The 27,696-nt window shown below is 40.4% G+C and overlaps 1 protein-coding gene across 8 annotated transcripts in view; it reads left to right on the forward strand.

The window, feature by feature from the left end:
* The first annotated feature begins 3,214 nt into the window (after positions 1-3,214).
* Positions 3,215-27,696, forward strand: part of igf2bp2a (insulin-like growth factor 2 mRNA binding protein 2a) — a 62,401-nt gene continuing 37,919 nt past the window's right edge. For 2 of the 8 annotated variants that reach the window (XM_061791917.1, XM_061791916.1), the window contains exons 1-9: positions 3,215-3,303; positions 4,459-4,499; positions 4,569-4,628; positions 5,529-5,652; positions 7,994-8,073; positions 8,158-10,830; positions 11,011-11,137; positions 12,754-12,931; positions 13,904-13,964. In XM_061791917.1, the coding sequence (XP_061647901.1) occupies positions 12,757-12,931; positions 13,904-13,964 (236 nt within the window). In that variant the 5' untranslated portion in view covers positions 3,215-3,303; positions 4,459-4,499; positions 4,569-4,628; ... (3 more) ...; positions 11,011-11,137; positions 12,754-12,756. Of the gene's footprint in view, positions 3,304-4,458; positions 4,500-4,565; positions 4,629-5,528; positions 5,653-7,993; positions 8,074-8,157; positions 10,831-11,010; positions 11,138-12,753; positions 12,932-13,903; positions 13,965-27,696 lie in introns of those variants that run through there. The other 6 variants (XM_061791910.1, XM_061791913.1, XM_061791909.1 and 3 more) reach the window with 6 other exon arrangements.

Raw genomic sequence — 27,696 nt, forward strand, 5'->3', positions numbered from 1 at the left:
ATGTGAAGAATCACCGAGTTAAATGTTTACACTGTGCATGTTACTGTAGTTTAAATGTTTTTAAAATCCTGTATATTTCATTTATATTTAACTTTTTGTTACAATTTCTTTCAATCTTCAAGAACTGTTTTTTTTTTTATTTCAGGTAACATTTTTCTCAACACTTAGTACATTTTAATTGAATTGTTATATAGGTTTTTCCTTTTTTAAGAGCAGTATTAACTTATTTGCATAATAACACACTCGCTTACAATGCTAAATATACTTTTTAGGAATAAAACCACTACCTTGTTTTTGATCAACACTTAGGCCCACTGTATTTTATTTTAAATGTTGATCATTATGGTGGAATTTGGAGAGCTAATTATTTTTTTTAGGTGGACACTTTGTATAAAAAAATATATATATAAATAAATAAATTTAGTACTACTTTTGTAAACAACTACTGCCCTTACAGACTTCCTGATACCTAATCAGAATATTTTCCACATTTTAAAATGTCTTATTTTCACACGTACAATGCTCGGCATTAAGCCGGTGTATCTGCTGCATAGTCTAACAATAAATATTTAAATCTGGTGCAAGGACTGTTTATTATCATACATTGTGAGCACTGGTAGGTACAATTTGGGGGGCCTTTTTTAAATGATTTAATTTTTTTTTTTTAATTCAAGTTTGTTTTTCAGACATGCATGGTGTGCTGTGTAGTGTCCCTAGCCTGGAATTAAATAATCCGTTTCCACATTGAAATAAAACATTTTTATTACAAAATTAAAAAAAACATTTACATCTTATGCTCGATGTTGGAAAATGCATAAATGTGTCAGTAGTAAAAAAATACTCGGGTATCATTTAAAAACAGCTGATGTGACTGAAGTCAAGTTGAAATATTTCTCAGAAATATTTGCATAAAACTTAATTATAAAACAATATAGGCAAAATAAGTTAAAAACAACATCTTCCAAATAAAAGTATAATTATTTTGATTTGCTTTTGTTTTTCTTGGAGCGAGTGATTGGTGCATGGTTCAAATCTTGTGCTGTTGGTAGAGAAAAGACCACTCTGATATTAAAACCAACTTTAAATAGAAATTCAACAGGATGCAGATTTTTCCCTTACCGGCCACATCGGGATCCTTGACCTCTTCTCCACGACGTTTCAAATCCGCTATCTCAGCCATGAGGCTTTGTTTCTTAATTCTAACATGCTCTTTTCTGTCATGTAAATCGCTCAATTCTTTCCTGAAAGATACAGCAGATGATTCAAATATCTAAATCTGATTAAGATTATTAAATATCAAAGTTGTTATCTGTGCACAAAAAAAATTTTAATAAAATTATACCCGTCTGCTGCAACATCATTTAGTCCTTCAGTAAGCTGCTTTTCCTCTTGAAGGAGTGTACCAAACTGTTGTAACCCATCCAAAACTCCACTTGACTGGAAAAGAGCTATTAAATCATTCCTCTCACTTATTTCTTTGTTCCTGCAAAAGAGGCCCTTTTTGTCAATTATCCCATCATTAGTATCCCCCCCCCCCCCCCCCCCACCCCATCTAGTTGAACATGATTTTAAAATAGACAATGAAAAATATACAAGTCATTGCTCTAAAAGGAAGCCTCAGCTTATCATGGCTGACATACCACTATCCATCTCTTCCAAGTGAGAACATTAATTATATGTAGAATATCCATATTTGCAATAATTCTTCATTCTTAACATTAAAAATAAAATAAAATTAAGTTGAATGCATTTGTCATGGCGTCCCTGCTAACGTGCATTGCTTACACTAACAACGTGGATGTGAACAGAGAGGCGCTAATTTACAAAACGTAGTCAGTGCTGCCAATTTAGCGATTTGGTTACACTACATTTAGCCACCTTTTCGACCACTTTCGCAACTATTTTTCAAAGAGAGACGAGCTAGTTAAACTGCTGCGAAGAAACGCACAACATGAGCAGTCTGTTCATTGTTTTCTGTTTGACAAGAAAAAGAAATTCCAAATGCACTGTGACGACTGTGCCCGTCAACATTTCTCTTGTGGGGGTGGATCTACTATTTGTGGAATTTGCTATTTATATCGGGGTTTGGTTGCTAGAGAGGGTTCACTGTAATTTCATTGACATTTTCTTTTTTATAGGCAAAAGGGGGGGGGGGGGGATTAACATCTGAAATTGGATTTTTTTTTGGGGGGGCGGATGCACTATTTTATTCTAAGGCTATTTCATCCAGTCCTAGTTTCATGTGTGATGCACTTGAATTCATGTTAGCATCTTCACCTTGTTTTGGTCGAGGACTAAGGGCCGAAATTAAGGCCACAATGGACGGACGCTAAATTAATTCATTAAGCCAGTGTGTATTGAAGTACGCAAAATAATCACTGCCTAAATACAATTCACTAGTTTTTAACTATTAAATTCAATCTAATAATTTGCAATCTCATAACTTTTGTTTTAAAACATTTTGGAAATAAATGCAATGCATTTAAATTGAATAGTTAAGAATAGTTTTTCTATTTTCCTATATTTAAGCACAGTGCTACTTTTCAAAATGTTCATAATGTTACAATGATTTACATGAATATTAAGCACACTTTTTTTTTTTTTTTAATAAACACTTAGGCCTTCTGCATTTTAATGTTGATCATGATGGTAGTACTTGGAGTATTTTCGTTTTAGGTATACTTGGTGTACAAAGTTTGAGAACCGCTGCAATAAGCAACGTCAGCAAACAACTACACATACATGAGGAGTATTTCCTTCTCAGTCCGGAGTCTTTTCTGTCGAATCTCATCCAGTTTTCTTGTATTTTCTTCGATGGCTTGTCGCAGCCATTTGATTTGAACCTACAAAGCAACGAGAAACGTGAAGACACAAACAGGATTTAGCCATTTCCCCCCCCAAAACGCATCGAGTTACATTTACTTGACTTTAAGAGTGACCTTTCGACAAGCTTTGTCGAGTGAAAGTATAAATATTCTGTTTAACATTATATATGAAGGAAAAATAACTTCTCGGTAAAAACATTTATTTACGTTTGGAATATTTGTTGGTGAAAATAAATACTAATCTTACGTCTGAAGACATCCACCGACCATTTGTCCCATCACATACGAACTTAATTAGCACGCCGAGTCCGTCCACGTGACCAGGTGCACTGTTTCGATTGTATGGACGTAAAATGACGTCACAGTTGCGAACTACGAGTCCCATAATGCACTACGACAACTGGAACTAGCCGTAACCTGCCTGCACAGACATGTCATTAGTGTTGATTTAGTTCGTTTAACCAAGCAGGCTTGAGAGGTATGTTCGTTTTAGTGGCACTAAATTATGCTTTTTGTTTGTTTGTTTTTTTAAACATGCGTTAGTCAAATGTGTCTGTCACAAATAGCGCACGAAATTTGTTCGCTAATTTTAGAGTTAACTTCAATGACGTACCATTGTCCAAGTGATGTATGAGGCATTTAAACAATACTTGTATCTTGTTTTTGTCGTAGCACGATAAAATAGTAATACATTTCATGTGAAATGATGATTAAAATGTACTTGCAGCGTTTATATCAACTTATAATTGTTGGCGCTGCTTCAAACCACCTCTTGAATGAATAACTGACTTTCACAAACTATCCCTCATACCTATTCAACATTATCAAACACCTAATCCAAAAAATAAATAAATCAACCCCATCATCATTAATCTCATTATAACATAACATAATCTTCTTCAAACAAAACTCCTACCCCCTTAATTTAATAAACCCCCTACCTCTTCCATACCTCAAATCATATCAATAACATTTATACTTTAATCTCAATTCCAAAACCATCTTTATTTAACCATACATATTTTTACAAAAAATAAAAAACCCACCAACCACTCCACACAACAAAACCCCCCAACCCCACAAAAATACCCAACCACCCAACCCACTACACACCTAAAAACTACCCCCACTCACCCACAACAACCACAACCCATACCTCAAATCATAACCCCACCATTATCACCAAATATTTCCCCCTTCACCCACCCACCTCTCTCTTACCCCCCCACCAAACCCCTACACCCACATTCAAACATTACACCCCCATTCCCTATCACAATAACCCTTAACTCATATACATCATCTTTCCCCTTTTCCCCCCATTTACCATTCACACTAATTCTTCATTTAAAACAAAATCCCTAATTCATACCCGCACACCCCCTGTTTACATGCTCAAGTAAAGTGATGTAATCTTGAACAATTGAATAAAGACAATCTTAATTTAAGTCAAGCCAACATACAGCTGCGCCCGATATTACCAGCTAACACGCGCATCCCAAATTAACGAGGAAATATGCGTTCCACTCTCCAAACCTCAGCTGGATGCTAATAGATTGATAATTACTTACATCCCAGTGATGAAAGAATATACTCTATGTAGAATTTTCTTGTGCTTACCGTTTTCCTCCAGATTTGTGGTCACCCCAAAATGGAGACAGCGAGGCTTCCAAGGTAATTTCTCTACATTAATAACTTCACTGCTCACACAGACTAACGAGAGCCACTTTTTTTTAAAAGTAGGCGAGGAGCATGGACATGGGGCAGTAATGGACGTCATAATCAAGGCTAATGATGTCCAAGGTAAATTGGTAAATGATGTCCTGTTGACTTTAAAAGTCCAACCTCTGATGTTAACCACAATCCACTTTGGGATGGCAATTTCAAAGCAAAAGTGTAAAAATATCCACTTTTACAATGAAATTATAAACAATCAGTCTTAAATTTAATGATGAAAGTGAGTTGTGTTAGTAGCCTCTTTTACACAGAGAGCATACACAGAAATTGCTGGAACAGAAGACGCAGCATTTATCCAAGTGCGCCGTTTACACAGAACATAGTGAAGCAAGGCAACTGTGTGCTTTCACATACAGTAGCAATCAAATCGCATTTGGCAACACTGTGTCTGCTTTTGTAAACTACAAAAAAACAAAAAAAATTACATTCCTCAGGGGTGTTCAACTGGAGACTGTAGGTTGATTATGTCTTCTTTTTGTCAATCCCAGCTATCTTTGGGCGGGAGGCGGGGTACACCCTGAACTGGTCGCCAGCCAATCGCAGGGCACATAGAAACAAACAACCATTCGCGCTCACATTCACACCTATGGGCAATTTAGAGTCCTCAATCAACCTACCACGGATGTTTTTGGGATGTGGGATGAAACCGGAGTGAGAAAACCCACCCAGGCACGGGGAGAACATGCAAACTCCACACAAGCGGGGCCGGGATTTGAACCCCCGTCCTCAGAACTGTGAGGCGGATGTGCTAACCAGTCGTTCACCGTGCCGCCTGACAGAAATAAGTATCACACTAAAATCATGTCAACTTAGCACTTTTAGCACTAGTGTTGATTGGTATTTCCCCAAAAAGTTTCAAGCTACCCCGGTCCCCAGAACTGCGAGGCAGATGTGGTACCCAGTACACACCGTGCCGGCTAATGTTGTATTTTTTATGAGCTAAATTATGATCTTCGAAATTTTCAGGTATGCCTACTCTCGGGATGGGGAGCCATCCATCACTCCTAAGAACACTGCAGGCATGTCAAGCTGGGCCACGCATCAATGCTGAGTCACATTGACAAGCTGAAAATCAACAGGCTTTATCAATGTGAGTGCAAACAAACAACCGACAGCAGTATTCAGACCTTATTTATGGACTCTTTTTAAATCGTTAGGGCTATGAAAGGAGCACGGCAAGCATTTATGGTACATTTTGCATTTGATCGCTCCCTCAGTTGGCAATGAAGATAAATGAGCTGAGTAGAAACTGCAAAGTGACAGTTGAAGTGATAAAAAGCAACATCAAATCCTGAATACAATTTGAAATAAAGTTTGAGTCCAAGTTTTTGGTACTTCCTCTTTGTGCATTGCTGTCAGGCCAACTTGTACACCCATACGTCAGGTTTGAGATTATTAGTAAGAAAGTTGTTCTTGTTAGCATGGTGACCATATTCAAGATTGTTTACTTGTGTGATTCATTCCTCAGTCACCCAACACCCTTCAAATCGCCCACTTGTATGCTAAATGTGATTGGAGAATAGACTTTTTTCCTTATCACTCATTGTCAAAATATTAAGTACACCCACACAATCCAAGATCACGTGACTAGTGGTTATCAAAAAGTCTGCCGTGACAAATATATTAATGCTCAGTTTTGAGATGTATTAATTTCATCATTATCAACATTATGTCAATTATGATGGTATTATAGTTTACAGCAATGTACAATTAAAGTGCATCATACTGAGAGGTGTTTCTAATATTTAGGAAACTTCAACTATATCAGAGGAGCAAAATATTACAGATGGCGCGTGGCATTATAGAGTGCATATAAATATTAATAAACTAACAGGTAAATAAATACCTCTCCAACATGTATTATTAGTATCTGACATTTTTGATACAATTCCTGCATTACATTAGATGTACATGTGTACCTGATTACAGAGTTCTGTAATGTATTGACCACCAACCATTGTGTGGTTACCAACATTTCACAAAATGACTGGCCAAACACAAAATGATGGACTCTCTGCTCCTGGGAACACTTGCTGACACCTTTAAATAACTTATCGGTGAAGGTGCCGAATCTTACGTGCCATAAATACAGGGTGCACTCGAGGTTAATATCGAGACAACGTGGGGTTAAATACACAGTTAACGATGAGAGGATTCATCAAAGCTACTAACAGTATTGGACCTCGAGTATATAGAGCGTGGCTTTGGAGGACTAATTCCAGTTTGGTGCATGTGTTACACCATGATGATCCTCATGGCTGTCTGGTGGGCCTTGTTGACCCACGTGTTTTTTCTGCCTCTTAAAGTCAGTAACACTTCAGCTTGAAAAGCTGAGTTATAGCTTGTAATTGTTTACTGCAATGTACCTGTCTATTACAGAACTCCACTTGTGTACACAAAGTGACAGTGGGATTAAAAGGAAAATACTCAGGTTATTTGATTAGGTATTCATTGAACCTTAAAAAAAAATCTCTTCTATTCAGTAAGAATTATCGCTACTTTTATGCAGATGAATTGGCAGATCGTGATGACATGAGCGCAATGGAACACATTCTGGAAGTCAACAGCAGTGAGAAAACAAGAAAAGCACTCAGTAGAGTTCAGACGTCTTTCTGCACATGGAGGATGGAGGACATATCCTCGGGAACATACATTAAATTTGTTCCACGGTCTCATGACGCCAACTTCCTAAAAGTGCAGTCGAGGAACGGGTACATGGGACTCCTCCTCTGTCTTCCATGGATCTCTAATGAATCACAGAATGATGAGGATTATTTCTTTGCACAAAGCCGCTGGTCGTTCCTGGGGCGGATCGGAGGACGCCAGACCGTTTTCCATGCAGATCCCCGAGTGCCTGTGGTCAGGAGTGGCTGCGCACGAGTTCGTGCACGCACTCGGCTTTGTGCACGTAGAGTCTCACTGAGACAGAGACCGCTATGTCACCATTGTTTGGGATAACGTCACGCAAGGTTGGGATACAGTTTACGGTGGAACATCCGTTGACCCGCAGGGATAAATAAAGTATTCTGATTATGAAAGTCAAATGCCCCTAAGGTTGCACAGTTTAGAATTTGAACACCATCATGTACGTATAAAGTCAAGTGAGACTTCCTTATATCTTGCGAGAGTTTTGTTTAGGCTTTATTATACAGTAGGTAACTTCTTTTTACATAGGTATGTAATAAGGATGTTCAAATATTACACTGCCTGTACCATTAATATAGGTTTCATGATGGTGACACTTTAGTTTCCATTATTTCCTCTGAGAATTGTTTTTTTCTTGTAACTGCACAAATCACTCGACCAATGTCCTGAAACAGATTGGGTTCGACATCAGTGGTTACACTTTTATTTATGTTTCTTGATTCTTGTTAAAGTCTAAAAGCCTGTTCATCTCTCAACTTGTCTTTTATTTTTGTGTGTTTTGGCAGAACATGTCCACACCTTCCACAAACATGAGACAAACAACCTCAACAGCACATATGATTATAGCTGTCATGCGTTATGGAAGGTGAGCAGCCCTGCTTGGTATCAATAAAATAGCTTTTACATTTTAATGTGAACCCCGTGTGTTTTTATTCTCTTCCTGACATAGATATGCCTACTCTGAAGCTGGTGGACCAACAGTAATCCCCAAACCAAACTGGGTTGTAAGGATCTACATCCCAATTGTGCAACGAGACGGATCCAGTGCTCTTGGTATTCACAAGATAAATGTTTTCTATAGCTGTGGTAGGTAAACTGAAACAGTGGTGCATGTCTTAAATAGCTCCTTTTTAAATGGCTCCTAATGAGTAAATCGTCGTTTTGGAAGGCCAAACTGACTGAATACAAATTAGCGTCATTTGTCACACAAGCCTCCTCGCCCTCAGTTTCCTTGTTACACATTATGAAGCAACAAGTCATAGCACATTCTCTGATGCAGAACTCATAATATTACTTAACCTCCACGTGACAGTTGACACTGCTCTACTTGTGTCTAGTAGACTTACGGACTGTACAGATGTCACATCTCTTATTGTGCGCATGACCACTGGGCCCCATTGTTCATTATACACGACGTGTCCGACAAGTTCCAGGACTGGTGTCACAAAAGATACAGTATGTTTCCAATCCAAACTACAGGTTTTCCCCTTCAAAGTAATCCCCCTCGAGTCTAACGCACTTTCCTCGGCTTCTCTGCCACACCTTCATGCACTCCAGCAAAAATTCCCGCAGCACACCTGATCTCTTACTTGCACAAGTGCTGTAGTCATTGCTAAACCATGTCACATGTGTCTTTCTATGGTCTTAGCGACTAATGGTAGCTTGAAACTTTTTGGGGACTTTGGTCCTGTACCGAAAATGCCAATCAACGCGAGTGCTAAAAGTGCTAAGTTGACATGGTTTTAGTGTGATACTTATTTCTGTCAGGCGGCACGGTGGACGACTGGTTAGCACATCCGCCTCACAGTTCGGAGGACGGGGGTTCAAATCCCGGCACTGCCTGTGTGGGGTTTGCATGTTCTCCCCGTGCCTGTGTGGGTTTTCTCCGGGCACTCCACACACATCCCAAAAACATGCATGGTAGGTTAATTGAAGACTCTCTAAACACCCTGTAGGTGTGAATGTGAGTGCCAATTGTTGTTTGTTTATATGTGCCCTGTGATTGGCTGCCGACCAGTTCAGAGTGTACCCCGCCTCTCGCCCGAAGTTCACTGGGATAGGCTCCAGCATGCCCGCAAACCTAATGAGTATAAGTGGAACGGAAGATGAATGAATGAATTTATTTCTGTCTTGCTTTCAATAATAACCATCTCTTCAATCCAGCCCCTGCACCTTTTGCAGCTTTAGTTCATTTAATAAATCTCTCAGCGCACACTCTTTGATCATTATTATTATTATTATTATTATTTTTACCGAACACCATCCTCAATTAGTCTGGCATCAATTTTAAATGTCAGATCTCAAATTAATGGCATCGCAACAGCCCAGACTTTTTGTGCCAAACCAAATGCCAGATTATATCGCATGATCATTTACTACAAAAATGAGTAAGTTAAAGTAAGTACAATAAAACTGGTGTTCTGTTGACTATCTTAATGTTATTAGCGATGCGAATATTCAAGAATATTATGTAATACAGTTGAAGCACCAATGCCTTAACACTTTCCTACAATCACATATTTTTGTTTCTTCATCAGTCATCTTGAAAGGTGTTAATGCTCCTTGAAAAATAGTTCTGATTGCAGACTTCTTAAGCCAGCAGACTGGCTAAAACAGAATTATCAGTGCCCCCTGCTTGCCGCCAAGTAGTGTACTTCATTTGCCTTTCTAGGTTCCACGGTAGGCTATGTATTTTTTAGAGTTATCTTGACGTTGATGTTGTTTTTATTGACTCACTTATAACAATATTTCAATATTCCTAAAAAAAAAAAAAAAAAAAAAAACTTTAGCGGGGGCTATAATAAAAAGCCATTTAAACCCCAAATTTTCATAATATCTAATAAGAAACATTTGCTTGATAGTTACATTATATTTTTCCATCCATTTAGTATAACCCAGCTTTTAGCTATTATTTTGACTGTATATTTTTTAGATGTACAATAACAATCTATTACCATGCAACTTGTACGGAAAGTACCATAACCACCAATAAAATGTAAATTTAAGAAATTGTTTGTCTTCATCCATGTGATAAAATTGCTTGTAGTTAATTGTACAAACAACAGAAGCTAGAAGTCTGCTTATGTTAAGTAGACTTCTATTGTCTGTTTGTTTGTATAACAATGTAAATAATTTTTCATGAAATTAATGTTCAACTTCTCACAAACTACTAAAATCTGATATATTAAACTTTTGTTTTTCCATGCAAGTATTTTGTTAATCTAAAACCAATGAAATTAAGGTAAGAATGTGTTAGATACAAACAGAACATTCAGTTGCATGCAACCATCTAAGATAAGAATAAAAATGCATTTTATTTCTTTCTTTATTTAAAATGTTTTATGGGTGTGCCATGATACTGTCTCGGTCCAAGGGAAATAAATCTCAAAATCATATTTTTTCCCCTTTAATCCAAAACACAAAAGTTTTTTTGTTTGTTTTTTGAAGACAATACAGCATGTTGCATCTGTGTGTGTGTGTGTGCGTTCGTGTTTTTTCCTTACATTCCCCCCCCCCCCCTCCCCCAACCAATGAGATTCTGAGAAGATGGCGTCCACATTGCTGACTACACTTTGGAAGACTAACACGCTGACCTACTTGGCCAAAACGTGAACCATACAGGGTAAGATGTCGACAACGCACACGAGACTTTTGTGGCGTTGATTTGATTTTTTATTTTTTTAATCACCCAATAATATCTTAATCTGACTACAACCATTTTGAATCCACGCAAGTGCGTTTCATTGAGGCCTGTGTATGACTGTGACCCCCACCCCTCCCCCACCCCCACCTCTCCCCACAGTCAATCTGCAGCTGTAGGATGGCAGCACTGCTCCACGTGGGGCGGGGGAGAGATGAGCTGCAAAGTCATGTGAAGAGGACCCCGAAGTGGGCGTGGAGAGCCCGCCCAGCCCCCTTTTCAGCGTGCGGTACAGAAAGTGCTCACTGCTTTCTCAGTCAAAGGCCTTCCCTCTTGTGTGTCCCCCTTGCCCCCGACCCCCAACCCCCATTATACAGTGAGGCTCCACCTTGTGAACATGCACACACCCACCGGGAAGCTACTCTTGCACTGGCAGCCTTTCAATCAAGGCCACTCACGTGGTTGCACGAGTTGACACACAACACCAGCCGACACAGGTCAGAGCAAAAGGAGACTTTATTGTAAAGAAGAGAAGAATCCAGAAACCCACTCATAGGTTTTTGTTTTGGAACACAATGCGTCGCTTGAAATAATGGTGTCCTGTTTTATTTAGTTGCAGTTCACGTCTTTTTCTACTTTTAAAGAATTGTTTTGCACGCATTTCTGGATTCATTATGTAGAATGGTGATTAACAACCGACTGATTTTTCAAAATACTCCCTTTAAAAAAATGTGTATGCATTTGTTGTATTCATTATTATTTAACACATACATACTGTGGCTCAGATTTTTTATTTTTTTGGGCGTGTATTTATGGATTAGTTATTTACCACATTCTGTGACTAGCATGGCAATTGGCCACCAATTGATGGGGTCTCTTTAAAAATATCTATACATTTATGTATTATTACTTAATTCTGTGGCTATAGTAGGGTAATTTACAACCAATAATTTAAAATCTCAATATATTTTTGGATGGATTTGTGGATTAATTATGGTTAATGTTTTTCATTTTAACACAATTAAGAATCTGGCCGACCAAAAATGTAATCAACTAAATGTAAACTAACGTGTTGATTATAACGATAAATAACACATTAAATAGGTAATGTTTGTATAAAGACGCTCTATATTAGAGTAATAAAGTTTAATGAATGTAAATTTATAACTTCAGATTTCCTTTAGATTATAATGAATGAAATAATAATGTTTTGGATTAAATTGAAAACTAGGTACAACTAGTACTTTTCAAATTCTAATGATTTGATTTAAAAAGAAAATAAGATCATTATGAATGGATTGAAGTGGCATATAATGTACATTAAGTCATGCTAAAAGCATGTTCTTCAAAATCCGAATCAAAAGGCAAGAATTTGTGTAATGTATGATTACACATCATTTTACTGGGACAATCAAGAAAATGGGAATTCGGGAAACCCTTCACGGCACTTTCTGGTGTTTTCCACGCGGGTCCAAACCAGCAGGGAACCCCTCGTATGCAGCAAGCAGACTTTTTTTTTTTTCTTGTCTTTTTTTTTTTTTTTTTTTTTTTGAGGGGCGCTTTTATTTTAGAGGCGGTGCTTGTTGGCTCCAGAGTAGTGTCGTAACTCCCAGAGTCCCCGTGAAAAAAAAGAGTTTGGCCAGCGCCGGAGTTGCTGCAAGGGGGGGCTTGCTTTGCTTATAGCTTAGTCTTTTCCAAGGGGGGCATAACTACTGCCTTTCCCCCCCTTCCTTCACCACCTTTTTTATTTTCCCTTTTTCTTTTTCTTTTTTCGTTTTTTTTTTTTTTTTTTTTTTTTTTTTTTTTTTTGCAGCCTCGCTTAAGGATCTTTGGGATTTATTTCTCTGTCGTCGTCCCCCCCCCCCCAAACCCCCACCCCCCCCACTCCACCCTTGCTCGTGTCAGATCATGAACAAACTATATGTTGGGAATCTAAGTCCTTCGGTCACTGTGGAGGACTTGCAGCAGCTCTTCGGGGAGAGGAAGCTGCCCGCGGCCGAGCAGGTCCTCGTCAAATCCGGCTATGCCTTTGTGGACTTCCCCGACCAGAACGCGGCCGTGAAGGCTATCGAGACTCTCTCGGGTGAGTGAGAAGTGATGCTTGACGAGATGACACATTTTAAAAATAACACACTGAGTCAGTCACGAGAGCACATGCAGCAATGATTTGCGGGGTTTGCGTGTGTTAAGTGTGCGATTGTGCTCCACGTTTGGTGAGTTTGGTGCGCGCGTCAAGGCTGATGGAATCGATGATCGATGGCCGGACACTTTTTTTTTTTTTCTTCCTTATTGTGTTTGTTTTTGTAAGAAGCGCGTTAACGTCGCCCCTTTTGAAGACAACACGAGCGGCACAAGACGCGCAATATGCGTGCAGATTCCGATCTAGAGTGCGCCGCGTTTTGGTGCTCACCCCCGCTGGAATGCATGCGCGCGGGGTGCTCTTGATGCTCCGGGTAATTATTTTTCACTTATTTTTTCTCGTGATTTTATTGAAGGAAGCCGAGCGACGCCCGCGCGGAAAACTTGTCACGTCCGTGTTCCTCGGACGTCTGGCCGTGTTTTTACGAGGTGTCTTGGCGGTGGGTCGCGGGGGTCCGGAGGAAAGAGCCCATAAACAGGTAGCTGGAAAAGGGGAGGCGGTGGGTGGTGTGGAGGGTTGGAGGGGGCGGGGGAGGGGGGGGGGGGCGAGGTGAGACGATCATTCCGGGGCTGCTGCGCCAGGCCGCTCGGAACCGCCTCCCCCCCCCCAAAAAAGATGTACCCCCCCCCCCCCCCCCCCCCTCTTTCCCTCCTGCTCCCACACCTTTACCTTGAGAATCGAACCCCCTGTTGAGTGTGGATCGGTTGGTAGGGTGCGTGGAAAAAAAAGAAAAGCGCTGAGCTGAGAGTGCAAAGCATGGCTGCCCGTTCCCCACAATGCACACACACACAAACACACTATATCCATAATGTTACATGCTTCGCTTGTGCTGTTTACGGATTCCCTTTGAGTGTTTTTGCACATTTACTGCTCTTTGCATTGTTTTCTAACGTCGCACCGCCTCTGCTCCCACAGGCAAAGTGGAATTGCACGGAAAGGTGATAGAGGTGGACTACTCTGTTCCCAAGAAGCTGAGGTAGGCCTTTGCGATGTGACACCCCCCCACACACACCCATCTATATGCCAGTAGTTCTCAATGAGAAGTGAAAGAGGTCTTCTGGAAAATGTTTGAAAAGTCATCATCTGTCCCATTTCATGTTACTGTCAAATCGAATGCACTTCTGCCCTATTCCGACAATGCCGACTGTAGGTTTAAGGTTTGCGTTTGACCGACGTGTTATGAAGTGCTGAAACTAAATGCAGCAAATATTCAAGAAATAGGTTGGAGGTTGAGCATTTGCCAAAAAAAAAAAATATTTATGCTATGAACAGTCTAAACTAATATTATAAGGATGGGTCCCTATAGAAAGATGTCTCGGTCCAGATCTGAACCCCCTATGGAGGACCTCTGCTTTATACTTTGTGTGTGTGTGTGTGTGTGTGTGTGTGTGTCTCATGACTGACTTGTAACCTGTAGGTTTAAACTGTGTAATGTTGTAAAACACGTTTCACCCCCACCCTTCAACACACACACACACACACACACAAATACACACATCTTGATGGGGGTGTACATACATGTTTGTTTTTTCCTTACCAAAAAAAAAAACGACATTGTCCATAATACATAAGTGTTGCCTAATTATTGGATCACGACTACACCGAGACCCCCATATTAACCCCCCATCGGGTCGGCTCCACCACCGCAATGCACAATGAGTTGCATACCAATCAGCCTTTTATGTGCACGCGTGTACGTGGAAAACGAAAGGCAAACCCCGAGACGCCTTTTCTTTTTCTTTTTTTTTTTTTTTTTTTTTTTGCTTGCACCACCACACCATTTTATCAATTACTCGCCATAACAGTCTCACATTTTCGCTTTTTTTTTTTTTTTTTTTTTTTGCGCATGGTATACGCTTCCACGGGTCCTATAGATTGCGCAACCGCTCACTCGCCTGTAGGGAGAAGCCACATTGCGTGACAAAAAGGTAAATATTCAACCCCCTTGCGGAGGAACACGTGACCCCACACTATGTGCCCCCAACCCCCACTCTTCTTCCGTGCACGCTTTCCTGCACTTACAACCCACGCGTTTTTTTGTTTGTTTTTTTTTGTTGGAGGGGTTACTGCAGCCTATGTCAGTAAATCAAACGTCGTAAACCTGTTAAAGTTGGATTATTCTTTTGGGGTGGGGGGACGCCATTTTGGTGTGCAACGGCGCGTTCGTGAAGCTCACCAACATGGCGCTCAATGGCTGCGCCACTCCCCACGCAGCCAACGTGCACGTAGGCCATCATGGCTGAGCCTCATAATGGCTGCCGCGATGGCCCTTTTCCTGCGTGGGGCGGGATTACACTGGGCAAGAAAAAAAAAAAGTGCATACATGTGTGCGAGCTGCAAGGAAAAAAAGACTGTGTGTGTGTGCGTGTAAGTGGGAGCTCCATGTACATACACTCCATCCCCCCCCCCCCCTACACTCCGCGTCAGGCAATCCTCAACGTCGCCATTGCAGGGGAGGTGCAACATGTATAGGCGAAATCACATGAGTTGCAGCATACGTTTTTTCCACATGGCGTGATTTTTTTTTTTCTTTTTTTAGCCCCCCCCGGACTGTCTTCAAATGCACCGACGTTCAAAACGTTACTTTTGAAAGGGTTTCCCCGCCCTAGTGACGAAATAGTCACACGACGTGCAAATACGACCTCGCATTTGCCACTAAATTACATTTAAATGAATGTAAATTGAACTTAATTGTATTTTTTTGTAATTCATGCTCATTGTACAAAAGACAACATTACTTGAGAAAACGAAATCTTACAATACTAATGCAATAGAATTCTGACTAACATTGACTGACATTTGAATTAGTATTAAATCAATAAATAAATACACAACTCCTGTTGCTTATGTAATTTTGCAATTGTTCTATTCAAATAGTTGCATGAATAATTACAGTTGGTTTCAATAATGATACATAAATGTTTTTTTGCGTGTGTGCGTTGTCCTCAGGCCTTGTGAGGTTGTTTTTTTTTGGGGGGGTGGGGGGATTGTAGCTTGAGCATGTGGTGGCTCAATTCTTCTGATTTGAATAATTGGATTAGCATTTAAAACATTTTTTTGAAGGTAAAAAAAAAATCTATATTTTTCTATCTTTAATTGTATTTTGCTTTTTTTTTTTTTTTTTTCCTGTGAAGGACTATGGGCATTTGTAAAAGAAAGTTGTGGTTCTGATGTGTTTCCCCCCCCTAAAAGTGTTATGTTGTTTGTTGTCAGTGAGGATAATCGGAACAGAAAATGGATGGGTGGATGTTTAAGCGTAATTTACTTGAGAGACTCTGAGTAGTGTTAGCTGAATGGAACTTTAGTTGGTTTGTAGCAATTCAAACCTGTTGCATTTTTGTCATCATTAAAGCAGAATAATGTCCATAAACAGAAACATTGTATTTTGTTAACTATTGATGTTATAATTCCACGGATTGAGTCATTTGTGTCAGGCACGATTAAATTGTATGGGTAAAGATTATTTTTTTTTATTAGCATAATTTACTTGAGAGACTATGAGTAGTGTTAGCTGCATGGAACTTTAGTTGGTTTGCAGCAATTATAACCTGTTGCATTTTTGTCATCATTAAAGCAGAATAATGTCCATAAACAGGGACATTGTATTTCGTTAACTATTGATGTTATAATTCCACGGATTTCATTATTTGTGTAAGGCACGATTCAATTGTATGGGTAAAGATTATTATTATTATTATTATTTTATTTTTAGAAAATACTTACACATATTATTCATGTACTTTTTGTTAAATTTTACATTAAAAGTCAGTTGATGTAATTGTAGCCCTACCATAGAACATGAGGGAAAGTAATTTCATTTATCAGGCTTTTTTGCCAAGCTATATGGTCAAAACTTAATTAGATAACTGTGATCAAATTTTAGCAGGAAATGGAGTTAATTAATCTCCACCTATTTATAACTGTAAACATGTTAGTTTGTTTTATTTAATGGCAGCAGCTAATCCTCTACTGGTGGACCTGGTGTGGATCCATTATTAAAAAAAATTTAAATTCAATGATATGCAGCATTGCGTGACTATTACATTTAGCCAGTGAGTAGCCTACAAACGGCACTTAAAGTGTTCGTGTGAGACATTATTATGCATCATACTTTTGGCGTGAGCATGACTTGTGAATATCCAACACATTTGTTTATTAGTCCCGCTTCACGTTTCAGTGAAACGGTGCTCAAATAAAAAAAACATTCAAATGAAGTCGCTCCGTACATTGTCTCTAATAAAGCCAAATCAATTACAGAACCAGTTGGATGTTTTGCAGATAACCCAAAGGAAGGTGTAAACATCTGCATTGCACCACATTGGGTCAGCTTGTGAGTCAAAAAGGGCAAAAGGCGATAGATAGCCATTAGTTGATCCGTTCCGAATCCATTAAAAGTCCCCAGTCGATCCCAGGTGCAGACGAAGCTCTCGGCCAGGCTCTGCTGATAGCGGGAGGTGCCGCGCTGACTCCCTCCATCTCTCCTCCTGATTTGTAATGTCTCCTCTCGCCTCAAAGCCAAGAGGTCCACAACAGGCTCATTTAAACAAAAATATTTTGGATGGGGCTTTATTAATGAACTGTAATGTGTGAACTCACTCTTACCTCCTCATTTGTACAGCGATCATTTATTCACAAAAGCCCTTTAGTGTTTATTTTGCCTCTTAGCCGACTCGTTGTAGTGCGGTCGAGCACGTAGCTCAGGGGAGAGCCCAGATTAGATGTGAGAGAATTGCAAATTGTGCCGCTCCGAGACTGGTGGGAATCGCCGTTTAAACTCCTGGAATTGCCGCTTACCAGCTCGGTGCTTCCACACCCGTGGCTGCCTCAGCGCGTTCTTATTCCACTCCAACCTGTTGCCTTTCGGCCACGGTGCAACGATGGCCAAACTGGCCAGTTGTGCAGGGGAAAGGGTTGTTGCACCCTTTTTTTTTTCTTTTTTTTTAAACCACCCTTGAATATTAATTAGCACCATTTTAAGGAGAAGCGAGAAGTGCATAAAGAGTATCGTCTGAGTTCACCTGCTGTGAAGTGACAGAATCAGAGGCGCGGTGCTTGAGTGTACGCTCCTTTCACCTTTTCAAATATTCTTGTCCTTGCTTTAATATGTGACTGATTTTTAACTCTATTTCAATGATGAGTGCAATCATTGATTCAATATGGTACAAGCTTATTGGAGCCTTTTACACCCGCACCCGTTTCAATCAAACTGTTGTACGTTTACCTTCCTTGTTGTGGTTCATTTGTTCAGGTGTTCAGACGGTAACCAAAGTTAGGTGCGGACCAAATAAACTGGTCCCAAATGATCTGGATGAAGCAGTCTGGGTTCAGTTCACAACCAGACCTTGAGCCAATCCAATAACAAATGAACCAGGTCAGGCTTAAGGCATAATGGTGATGTAGTAAACAGATGAAACCGATGACTTATTCATGTTTGTGGTTAGTATATCGTCACGCATTGGCAGTGTCTTATTTTCACAGTATTATTTGCTCAAATTGTTGACTTGGGTATTTGCTGGTGCGCTGTAGCCTAGTAAATCATGCAGACAATTATTAACCTTAACAATGGGCCAATATTCCTTCATGTCGCTTTTTTTCCACTTTCACTCTCTACTCCGTACAGAAAAACTACTTCCCGTGAACACGCGCCTGCCATTGGCCAACAAGAGTAGAGAATGAGCTCGCATGGTTTGTCGTGATGCCTCTTGGTATGCTTGCATTTTTTTCTCCACATAGAAAGGAACCAAACAGAGGAATAACGCATCCCGTTTTTGGAGACGCGAAGGCTTACTGTAGATGTGAAAGCACTCTTAAAGAACTCTGGTGCGATTGCTTTATAGCGCGATTGAATTGGTCAAGGGTGAACACTATCATCTTAACCACTGCTGTGCACCAAACTGGTGGACCAAGACTACTTGAAAAGGTGTCCTCGGCCATCTTGCAAGTGAACTCTGGTGTGGTTCTGTTCACTTCAGTCAATGCAGCAGAGACCAAAGACATAAAACAGCACCGAAAGGAAAATGACCAACATATAACAGTAAAGATCGGTATATGCAGTAGCATTGGAAGCAGCTGCCTTGAAACTAAATAAGAATATAGAAAAGCAGCTAAGCAGCATTTTGTGGGGATGATTTATTATCGATATCAAAGCTGCTCTCGCTTCTGTTTATGTCTTGGTTGTGCCTCCAAATGTGCGCATTTGATATATTCACACTCGGCTTAAAGCCAACAGCTTTATCCCATTTGAACACATACAATGGATTGTAATGTTTCTCATGTGCCAGTGCTCGCAGAGGGCACCCAAGGGTGTGGCCTGCACGGGAGGGTGGGCAGCTGGGACATGCAGCAGGTGGTGATACTCCCTGCCATCGTCCTGTATCAACACCTCATCGTGTAACCGTGCACTGACGACTGCTGAACAGGTGAAACCAGACGGCTGAAAGTAGCCTGTATCCAGGCTGCATTCAGCTTGCCGTACAACTGAGCGATGCAGCTGAATGCGACTGAACTGGACAATCGCAGAAAGAAAGAAAAATACAGTCAGCGATTCACACCCCCAGCCCAGGTGATGTACCCTTGCACACTTATCCAACTCGCTGTAATGGAAAAACTGCGACCCCTGGTGTTCTTATCAGGAAACATATTACAGCATGTTTGTTTTTTATTGAACCACAGACATCATAATAATACAAAGAAAGGGAAGGGCGAGAAATAAAGTAGAATGTGTGGAGATTTGAGAGGCTCTTGGCAATGATCTCCAAATTCATTGACTGCACTCTTTATTTCCATGACAGAGACTCTCCACGTTTTGCTTTTTAGCCACTTGCACATATGAAATTATAAATATAGTTACGTTTTATTGTAAAAGACAACCTATAAAAAGTGCATATACTGCATAGGTACAGCTTGGCGGCCGCTGACTGGATCTCACGTCATACCTGCAAATTATTTTAATGAATAATAATATAATACAATTTTGTTGTGAAAACTCATGTGCTATGACACGACATTATGGATTGGCTGTTACATCCGCGATGTTGCGACGCCGTCCGCCTGCATGTCGAATTTAGAATCACTGCAATACTAGTGGCCAACGCCCACTCATTGCAATCGGCCACATTGCTTGGTGAAAACCACAGTCCTCGACCAGTCCCAACTGTACTCGATTTTGATTGTATCATTTTCATGGGTACCGGCACTGACTGATAAATGGCTTTGAGCACGCTAAACATCTAATGGTGAGACAAGCACGCATGCTTGCAAAACAGTGTGAGATTCAGGCATCAAATAGCGATTGTGAAATGTTTGGACAAGGACTGCTCAGTGGAACATCGGTTATCACCTCTAATCTGGTGGCGGCTCAGACCTTTACGTGTGAAGTGTGCAAGTGTGTGGGTTCCTCCCTATATCCAAAAGCATGTTTGTTTGGTGAACTTAGGACTCATTGTCCGTCTCCCTGTGTCAGTCCCATGCTTGACTAGTGATCTCACCATGGTGTACACTGTCTCTCACCGTAGGAGTGACTTCCTGATGTCAATCTAGTAAGAACAGCGAGGTCTTCCTGTTGGTTTTGTTTTACAGCGGAAAAAACAACAACTACCCAACTCCCATTCATAATGTTGTAAAAACCCCTTAACAAACTGGAATATGCATGCCTGTCCAGTAGTTGACAGTTATGGGAAGAGATTTGTCTCAAAATGATTGACACAAATGTATGAGCGGCTTACACGTTTTTTTTCAGATCCACAAATATATCAGTGATTTACACGTGTTTTTCAAATCCACAAACATGTCTGCGATTTACACGTGTTTTTTTTAATATTGTGTGTGCATTTATCATGACTTATCATTTGCAAATATTCAATTCCACACGTGTGAATATTCTCATTTTGTGTGTGTGAATAGCTTGAAAACTGCATTACGTTTGTCTAAAAAATAAATGCCCGCTGAGCCACAAACGCACCTTCAACAATTCACAAGCAGAAGTGACTATTTACCAATGGTAACTCACGATAAATGCACACACAACATCAAAAAACGTCGAAATATATTTGTGTATCTGAAAAACGCGGAAATTGCTGATATATTTGTGGATGTGAAAAACACGTGTAAATAACATATATTAGTGTGAATAATTTTGAGACAAATCTCTTCCCATAGACAATATGACCTTGGAAAGAACTTGCTGGACACAGTAGCTCTGTTTAAAATGTACGCTTTGCAGGATAGTGTTTAAGACACAAAAACCATAAAAGTTCTGCGGTCCTCTATTGTTGTTTTGGTTGTGGTGTTGTGAGCACGTAACAGGCAAGTGCATGTTTTTACAGTCAATCGCTTTCATTATTTACATGGAAAAAAATAATAATAACATATTCACAGAGAGAATTCACTCAGAAATGTTTACTCTGAGACCCATTTCTCAATATTTGTATTTTCAGTTTCCAATACTAAATGAAAAGCCAAAATTGTAGCTTTTCCCATCTTCAGATAAAAAACATTGTCAGTATATGGTCCCCAAGTCGTCTGGGATAAACTCCAGCTTCCACCAAGACTGAGAACATAATAAGCGGTATAGAAAAAAAGCATGGATGGATTTCATATTTGTAATTTCTCAGCGGAGCAGAGCGTGCTGACTGGTTTCGAGATGCAGGTCCAGCTCGTGTTGGGACCGCTGGCTGTAGAGCGGTCAGAGTGCTGATTTTATTTGACAGTGAATACATATCACAGCAAGCAGCCAAAGTAAAAATACCAGCGCTCATTTCGTTTCTCCAAGTGCAGCAAAGGGAAAAAAGTGCTGAGTCCGATTGTGTGTCACAGCTCGAGCGAACCCTTTTCTGACCTTTCTTATTCATAACGCCTGCTCGGAGCCATCGTTTTCATCCTTTTCCATATGTATGCGCTCCCAGCGCAGGAACAGGACCGCCGCAGTTTTGCCTGGCTCGAAGCTGAAACTAACCCCCACAAGGCCGCCATTGTGCCTCCTCTGTTATCTGAGCGAGAAGAGGAGGACACACAGAGGGACTTCCGAAAGAGGCAGTGTCAGAGCCAGAGTCGGGAATATTTTTGCGGGTGCGTGTCCGTTTCCCTGTCTGCTCCTACGTGAGGTGACCTAAGCACTGCTGATAGAGGGCAGCATTGCCTCCCCTTGTTTGGAAGGCTTGTGTGGGCCGCGGCAAGATGGCTAAACCAGCCTCTAATTAGACACAGATTAATAGCTAGATAGATAGATGGTTGGCTAGATAGATCCCTCATTAGCTTTAGAACGGGATTTGTTTTCTCTACTGTTCAACTATAATACATTATATTCAACGGGTATCAAAAGCAGCTATTATGACTCTGATGTGCGTCATCTAAAGCAGTTCAATTCACTGTATGGAACCTGTAGCTCGCTTTTTGTGCAGACCTGACAGATTGGCTCTGTCAATATAGTTAGAATGCAGCCTGTAGACCTCTAGTAGTGGTGCGTGTATGTACAGTATTTATAACATCAGGTAATGAGACACCGCAGAATGAGTAGTAGCAGTGTATGTGGCAACTGCACATTTAATCGTGACAGCCCTATATATATATATATATATATATATATATGTGTATATATACATATACATACATGAATGTGAACAGCCTCAAGAGGCAGTCGGCAACATTGTAGGTAGAAAAGAAAATCCATGCACGTATAAAGTTTCTATTTAAGCCGTTGACAATGTAATAAACAGCAATGCTATCAGCGGTGTATTGACAACTACACACGTACTAATAAACAGAATAATATACTCTATTGTGCATGATATATTGTATCAGTAGGTATGAAAGTGACAAAAGCAGAACCAAGAATAGACAGAGGCCTTGTATGTATACATGCATGCAATTTTTTTTTAGTTTTAGTCTTAATTGTACTTCAATAGCTCATACCTGACTGTACAGCGTAACGGGTTCAACAGAAGCTGAGTTGTACATCAATAATAGCCATCCTCACATTCAGAAACTGTGAGTAATGTAGTTTTGCATGGGAACCGGTTTCAGACACGCTCAAATTATCTCTCAATTCCCTTTGTGATTGTGTGTTTGGCCATAAAAAATATCAAATATCAATGTATCCCTACACCAAAGTGAACAGGTTATTCAAGACTCGGCCTTGGCTGCTGTCTGTTCTGCGCTTCCTGCTGAAGTGTCATTCGATATTTGGCAATCATGACCTTATATGAGGCCTGTTCTTTCAATCTACTGTATGTGATTGATTATGTAGGATTATGAAGCCAGTTGCCAGAGAGTAGAAATAATAGTAGTGCTTTATTTATTTATTGTATACGACAAGCCTCAATACTTTCTTCACTTTTTTTTTTTTTTAGCAGTTTGGCATTGACAGAGGACTACGTTGACATGCTCTTTAGATAAGGTCATTGTAGCATTGCAAAAATAACAAACCTATCCATGGTGCTGTACTTTTTGGTCTATAGTTGGCGAGCACAGCAAAGCTAGCTTGCGGTTGATTTTCTTTCTTCTTCCCTGATCACTTCACATTTGTATTGCAATGTTCTGAATCTCTGTTGTAATGAACAGAATAACACTAAAGGTAATGTACTGTTGCGGAGGTGTGCGTGGATGTATCTCAACTTCCCATTAGTGTTTGAACTGACGAGTTGACTTTACTACTCCGCATTGAACTTTGAAGTAGGGGTGTCCCGATCTGATCTTTGAGATCGGGTATCAGTCCCATGTCAGCAAAAAGGGGAGTATCGGATCGGACTGGCTCGGAAATCTCAGATTTGACCACTCTTATACAAGCAGTCCATTCCATACTGCGCTCCAGCACTTTTATCCAGCAACAACCATGCAGATCAGAATCAGAATCAGAATCAGAATCATCTTTATTTGCCAAGTATGTCCAAAACACACAAGGAATTTGTCTCCGGTAGTTGGAGCCGCTCTAGTACAACAGACAGTCAATTTACAGAACACTTTGGAGACATAAAGACATTGACAAAAAACAACAACAAACAACAATTGTGCAAAAAGATGCAGAGTCCTCAGTTCGAATGGCTAATATCGCAATAGTCCGGTGCAATGACCACTGTGCAAAGGGCACTGAGACTTCAAGGAGTGTATGCGGTTTAAAGTGACGAGTACTGCGATAATCTGGGACAATGGTTGTGCAAATGTTACAGATACTCCTCAATCAGTGTGCAAATGGAGCAGATGCTACTCTGGCATGAGTGGCCACTATATGCAAATAGTGCAGCAGATCTATCCCACTGATCACAACAACAGGATGCTAAGTAGCTAACATAGTAGCAAGGAGTAAGAGTGAATGTTGCTTGCTTAAAGTGGTTTATTGACACTACAGTTGAAGGTCACAGTAAAACTAAACACTCATAACAAAAGAATGACACCTACTGAATGTTAAAATTTACACAGACTTCGTTTCTTTCTCCGTTTTTTTCTCATAGCTAACACAATGAATGAAAAACACCATTGACGATATTAACACTCTGTGGAGCATCGAAATGTCCGGCCAAAAAAAGCGACATGGTCGTCATACATCCGTGAGGGTTCAAGAGTGCAAAAATAAGTTGGTGGTGGATGAGAATAGTGGTAAGCCTCACTAATTTCAACAATTCCGATCTCCGAAAGTCTTAAAATACAGTAAATATCGAAATATCTCATTACGTGAAACTGATCAGTGGTGGAAAAAAGGGTGGGGGTGACTGTACAGTGCTGAAAAAAATATCAAAGTCACCTTTGATTAATTGACCTCTCCTCGACTTTCATCATATTATTGTGGACTGCAATTTATCTTTATTCAATTCCTATTACTTCCCATAGTACTACTACTACTTCTTTAGAGAGCAATCTAGTTGAGACAATCAACAGTACTGGATTACAGTAGTGCACTCGTTTTTCCTAAATTGCTTCAAGACACCATTAATTTGGTTTCCAGCCAATTGCAGGGCACGTGATATACAATACTAACAACCATTCACACTCACATTCAGATATCTGGACAATACAGAGTGTTCAGTGAACCTAACATGCAAACTCCACAGAGATTCAAAACCCTGACCCTCAGAACTGTGAGGCAAACATGCTAACCACTAGTCCACCATGCGTCTTACTCAACAGTACGTTCAATCGATTCATTGACATTATGCCCATCCTAGCATGTCAGTACTGTACCTTGAAGGGCAAATAAACCCTACTGTATCCAGGATGACTTTAAATAGAAGAATACAGTAGACTTTGACTGTCAAGGTCGCAAGCAGAGGGTGAACGCAAACATTTGTTCTACCTCTTGTATTGTGGCACTTTACTGTCATAACCCCGAGGGCGCAGAATACATTATTTTTCATTTCACCAAATCACCTGCGCTGGCAGGTTCCCGCGGGTGCTTGAGCTGCTGTTCTAGCATCACAGGTGAATCGCTATCATGGCCAGGTTTTTTTTTTGTTTTTTTTGTTTTTGTTTGTTTTTTTAACCCTGGGATGCCCAGCGCAGTGCCAAAATGGATGTTGCTAGGTAACGGGTCACTTGCTTCACAGGGCGTGTGTATGGCGTGCTTTGCATGGAGTTCCCTATATTTCCAGAGAGACACACTCCTCTCACTGAAATGTAGGTGAAGCTCTTGCACCAAAACATGCACGTCCAGTGAGTCAGTAAATATTTGATGGCGAAGCAATCATGCGTTGCCACGATTTTAACCGGGAGGATTTATTTTCATTGATGATACCATTCACCTCCCTGCCTTCTCCAGGGAGCGTCACACCCTCTTTCCACTGCAGCATTCGCCTCTTCCTCCTCCTCCTCTTCTTCCTCACATGAGCACGTTTTGTGTCAGCATATAATGCTGTGCACACCCCCAACACCCTTCTTCCAGCTGCCTTCCAACAAAGTTGCCGCTTCCTGGCACAGTGTGGCAGAGCTGAATGAGGCCAGCTGTGCATGAGTGGGTGTAAATAGTGTACGACTGTATCCTATGTACTGTAAGATGAATGTGAGCCTCCCCTATCGTATAGCGTAACAGAGACAGGCGGTGTATTCTTAGCAGCTTACTCTTTATTGGCGTTCCTCAACAGCAGCACACATCCTGTATGCACACGTGTGGGCGTGCGTGCGTACGTGTCGTTGCTGTTAACATCTCCGTGATGACGTTCCCTGAGCGGGAGGCAGCAGTTCATCTCAGAAGGATAATTGCTATGATGATTTTTTTTTTGGTTTTGTTTTTTGGTTTTGGCCAAGAAGTCGAAGATGTGACTCCAGGCGGCACGGTTCACTTGATGTTGGAGCATGTAGTATGAATAAGCTTCAAATGACCATCCTTGTGTCAGAGAGATGGTAGCGAAGGCGACGCACGACAAGAAAATCTTGTTGTAACGCACAGCTTGCTTGTTGCTTTCCAATAGCCACTGATGCGTGAGTCAAGCGAGGGATTTCCTAACCTGTCTCTTGTTCCCCCCACAACTCTCACCCTACAAAGTCACCACTTACGTCATGGGGAATACCTGCTGTACAGAATGTCAGTACAAACAAGATTGCCAGCAGACTAAACACATCTTTAGTGGCGTTTCTAAAACGATCATTTGTGTCTTGTATTTATGTATACAATGTGTGTAATTCTTTTTGTATCGTGTTTAGTTCAACAACAAACTTCACCTGGGTTGTCATGAAATAGTTTAAAGCATGCTCAGGGAGGGTAGAGACTGTGTTTGTGTGTGTGTGTGAGTGTCACGAACGCACACAGGCGCACACAAACACACAAAGTCTGCGTATCACTTTCAGACACTTATACCGGTACTAAAAATATACTGAATATTTTCATTTTTTAATATAAAACAAAGCTATTACTGTTCCATATGACAGGATCTTTTAACCTTTCTATTATTTTGTCACTTTGTGACATGTAAAAAGTCAGATAATGAATAAAAACGATCTTTTTCACCCGATCTTCGACAGCTGAAAATCACGTGATCGACCCTGATTTTCACGTGATCCGATCGGGACATCCCGAGAAAAATTGGTGTAACGTGTATTTTAATGAGGAAAACTGGCACTCCGCAATGTTGTACTTGATAAAAACACACAGTAATAACACAATTGATTAGAATTCAAAATCATTTTAAACAATTTATGGCTGTGTCTGAAATCGTTCACTCACTCCCTACTCCCCATGTAGGGCTGCACTTACACGGCACTCAGTTAATGATGTCACAGCTGTCGCACAATAAATGTTGCGGTGGGTAAAAAAAAAGATGGCTGCACATTATTTAAACATACTGTTACTGTACATTACTATAAAAATGCCAACAATCAAAGCTTTGTTGAAAAGTTGAATTGTATTATGGCATGTGCAACTATTCACCCTGGAAAGAAATTCAAAACTAACAAACTGAACTTTTTTTCCACATCTCTGAAATGTTGGATAATTCACGCAAGAGGTGGCTATTTTATTCGACCACGAAATGACATAAATTTTTGGGAACACCCTGTATAGTGTACAGACCTTGCCTCTTCAAGCGGTGCCCACAAAGCATTTTCACTGTCATACAAAGTTACTTGTTGTCGCCCTTTATTTAGACTGAGCCTGCTTGTTTAAAAAGGTTGACCCGAGAATGATGTTGAGAGCAAACGGGCCTGTAAATGCTTGCAGATTTGTTTGTTGTGGGGACTGGGAGTTTTTAAAGCCCACGCAGGGGCTACAAATATAACAATTAGTCATG

Source organism: Phyllopteryx taeniolatus, chromosome 12 (genome assembly GCF_024500385.1).
Source record: "Phyllopteryx taeniolatus isolate TA_2022b chromosome 12, UOR_Ptae_1.2, whole genome shotgun sequence".
Classification (NCBI taxonomy): Eukaryota; Metazoa; Chordata; class Actinopteri; order Syngnathiformes; family Syngnathidae; genus Phyllopteryx; species Phyllopteryx taeniolatus.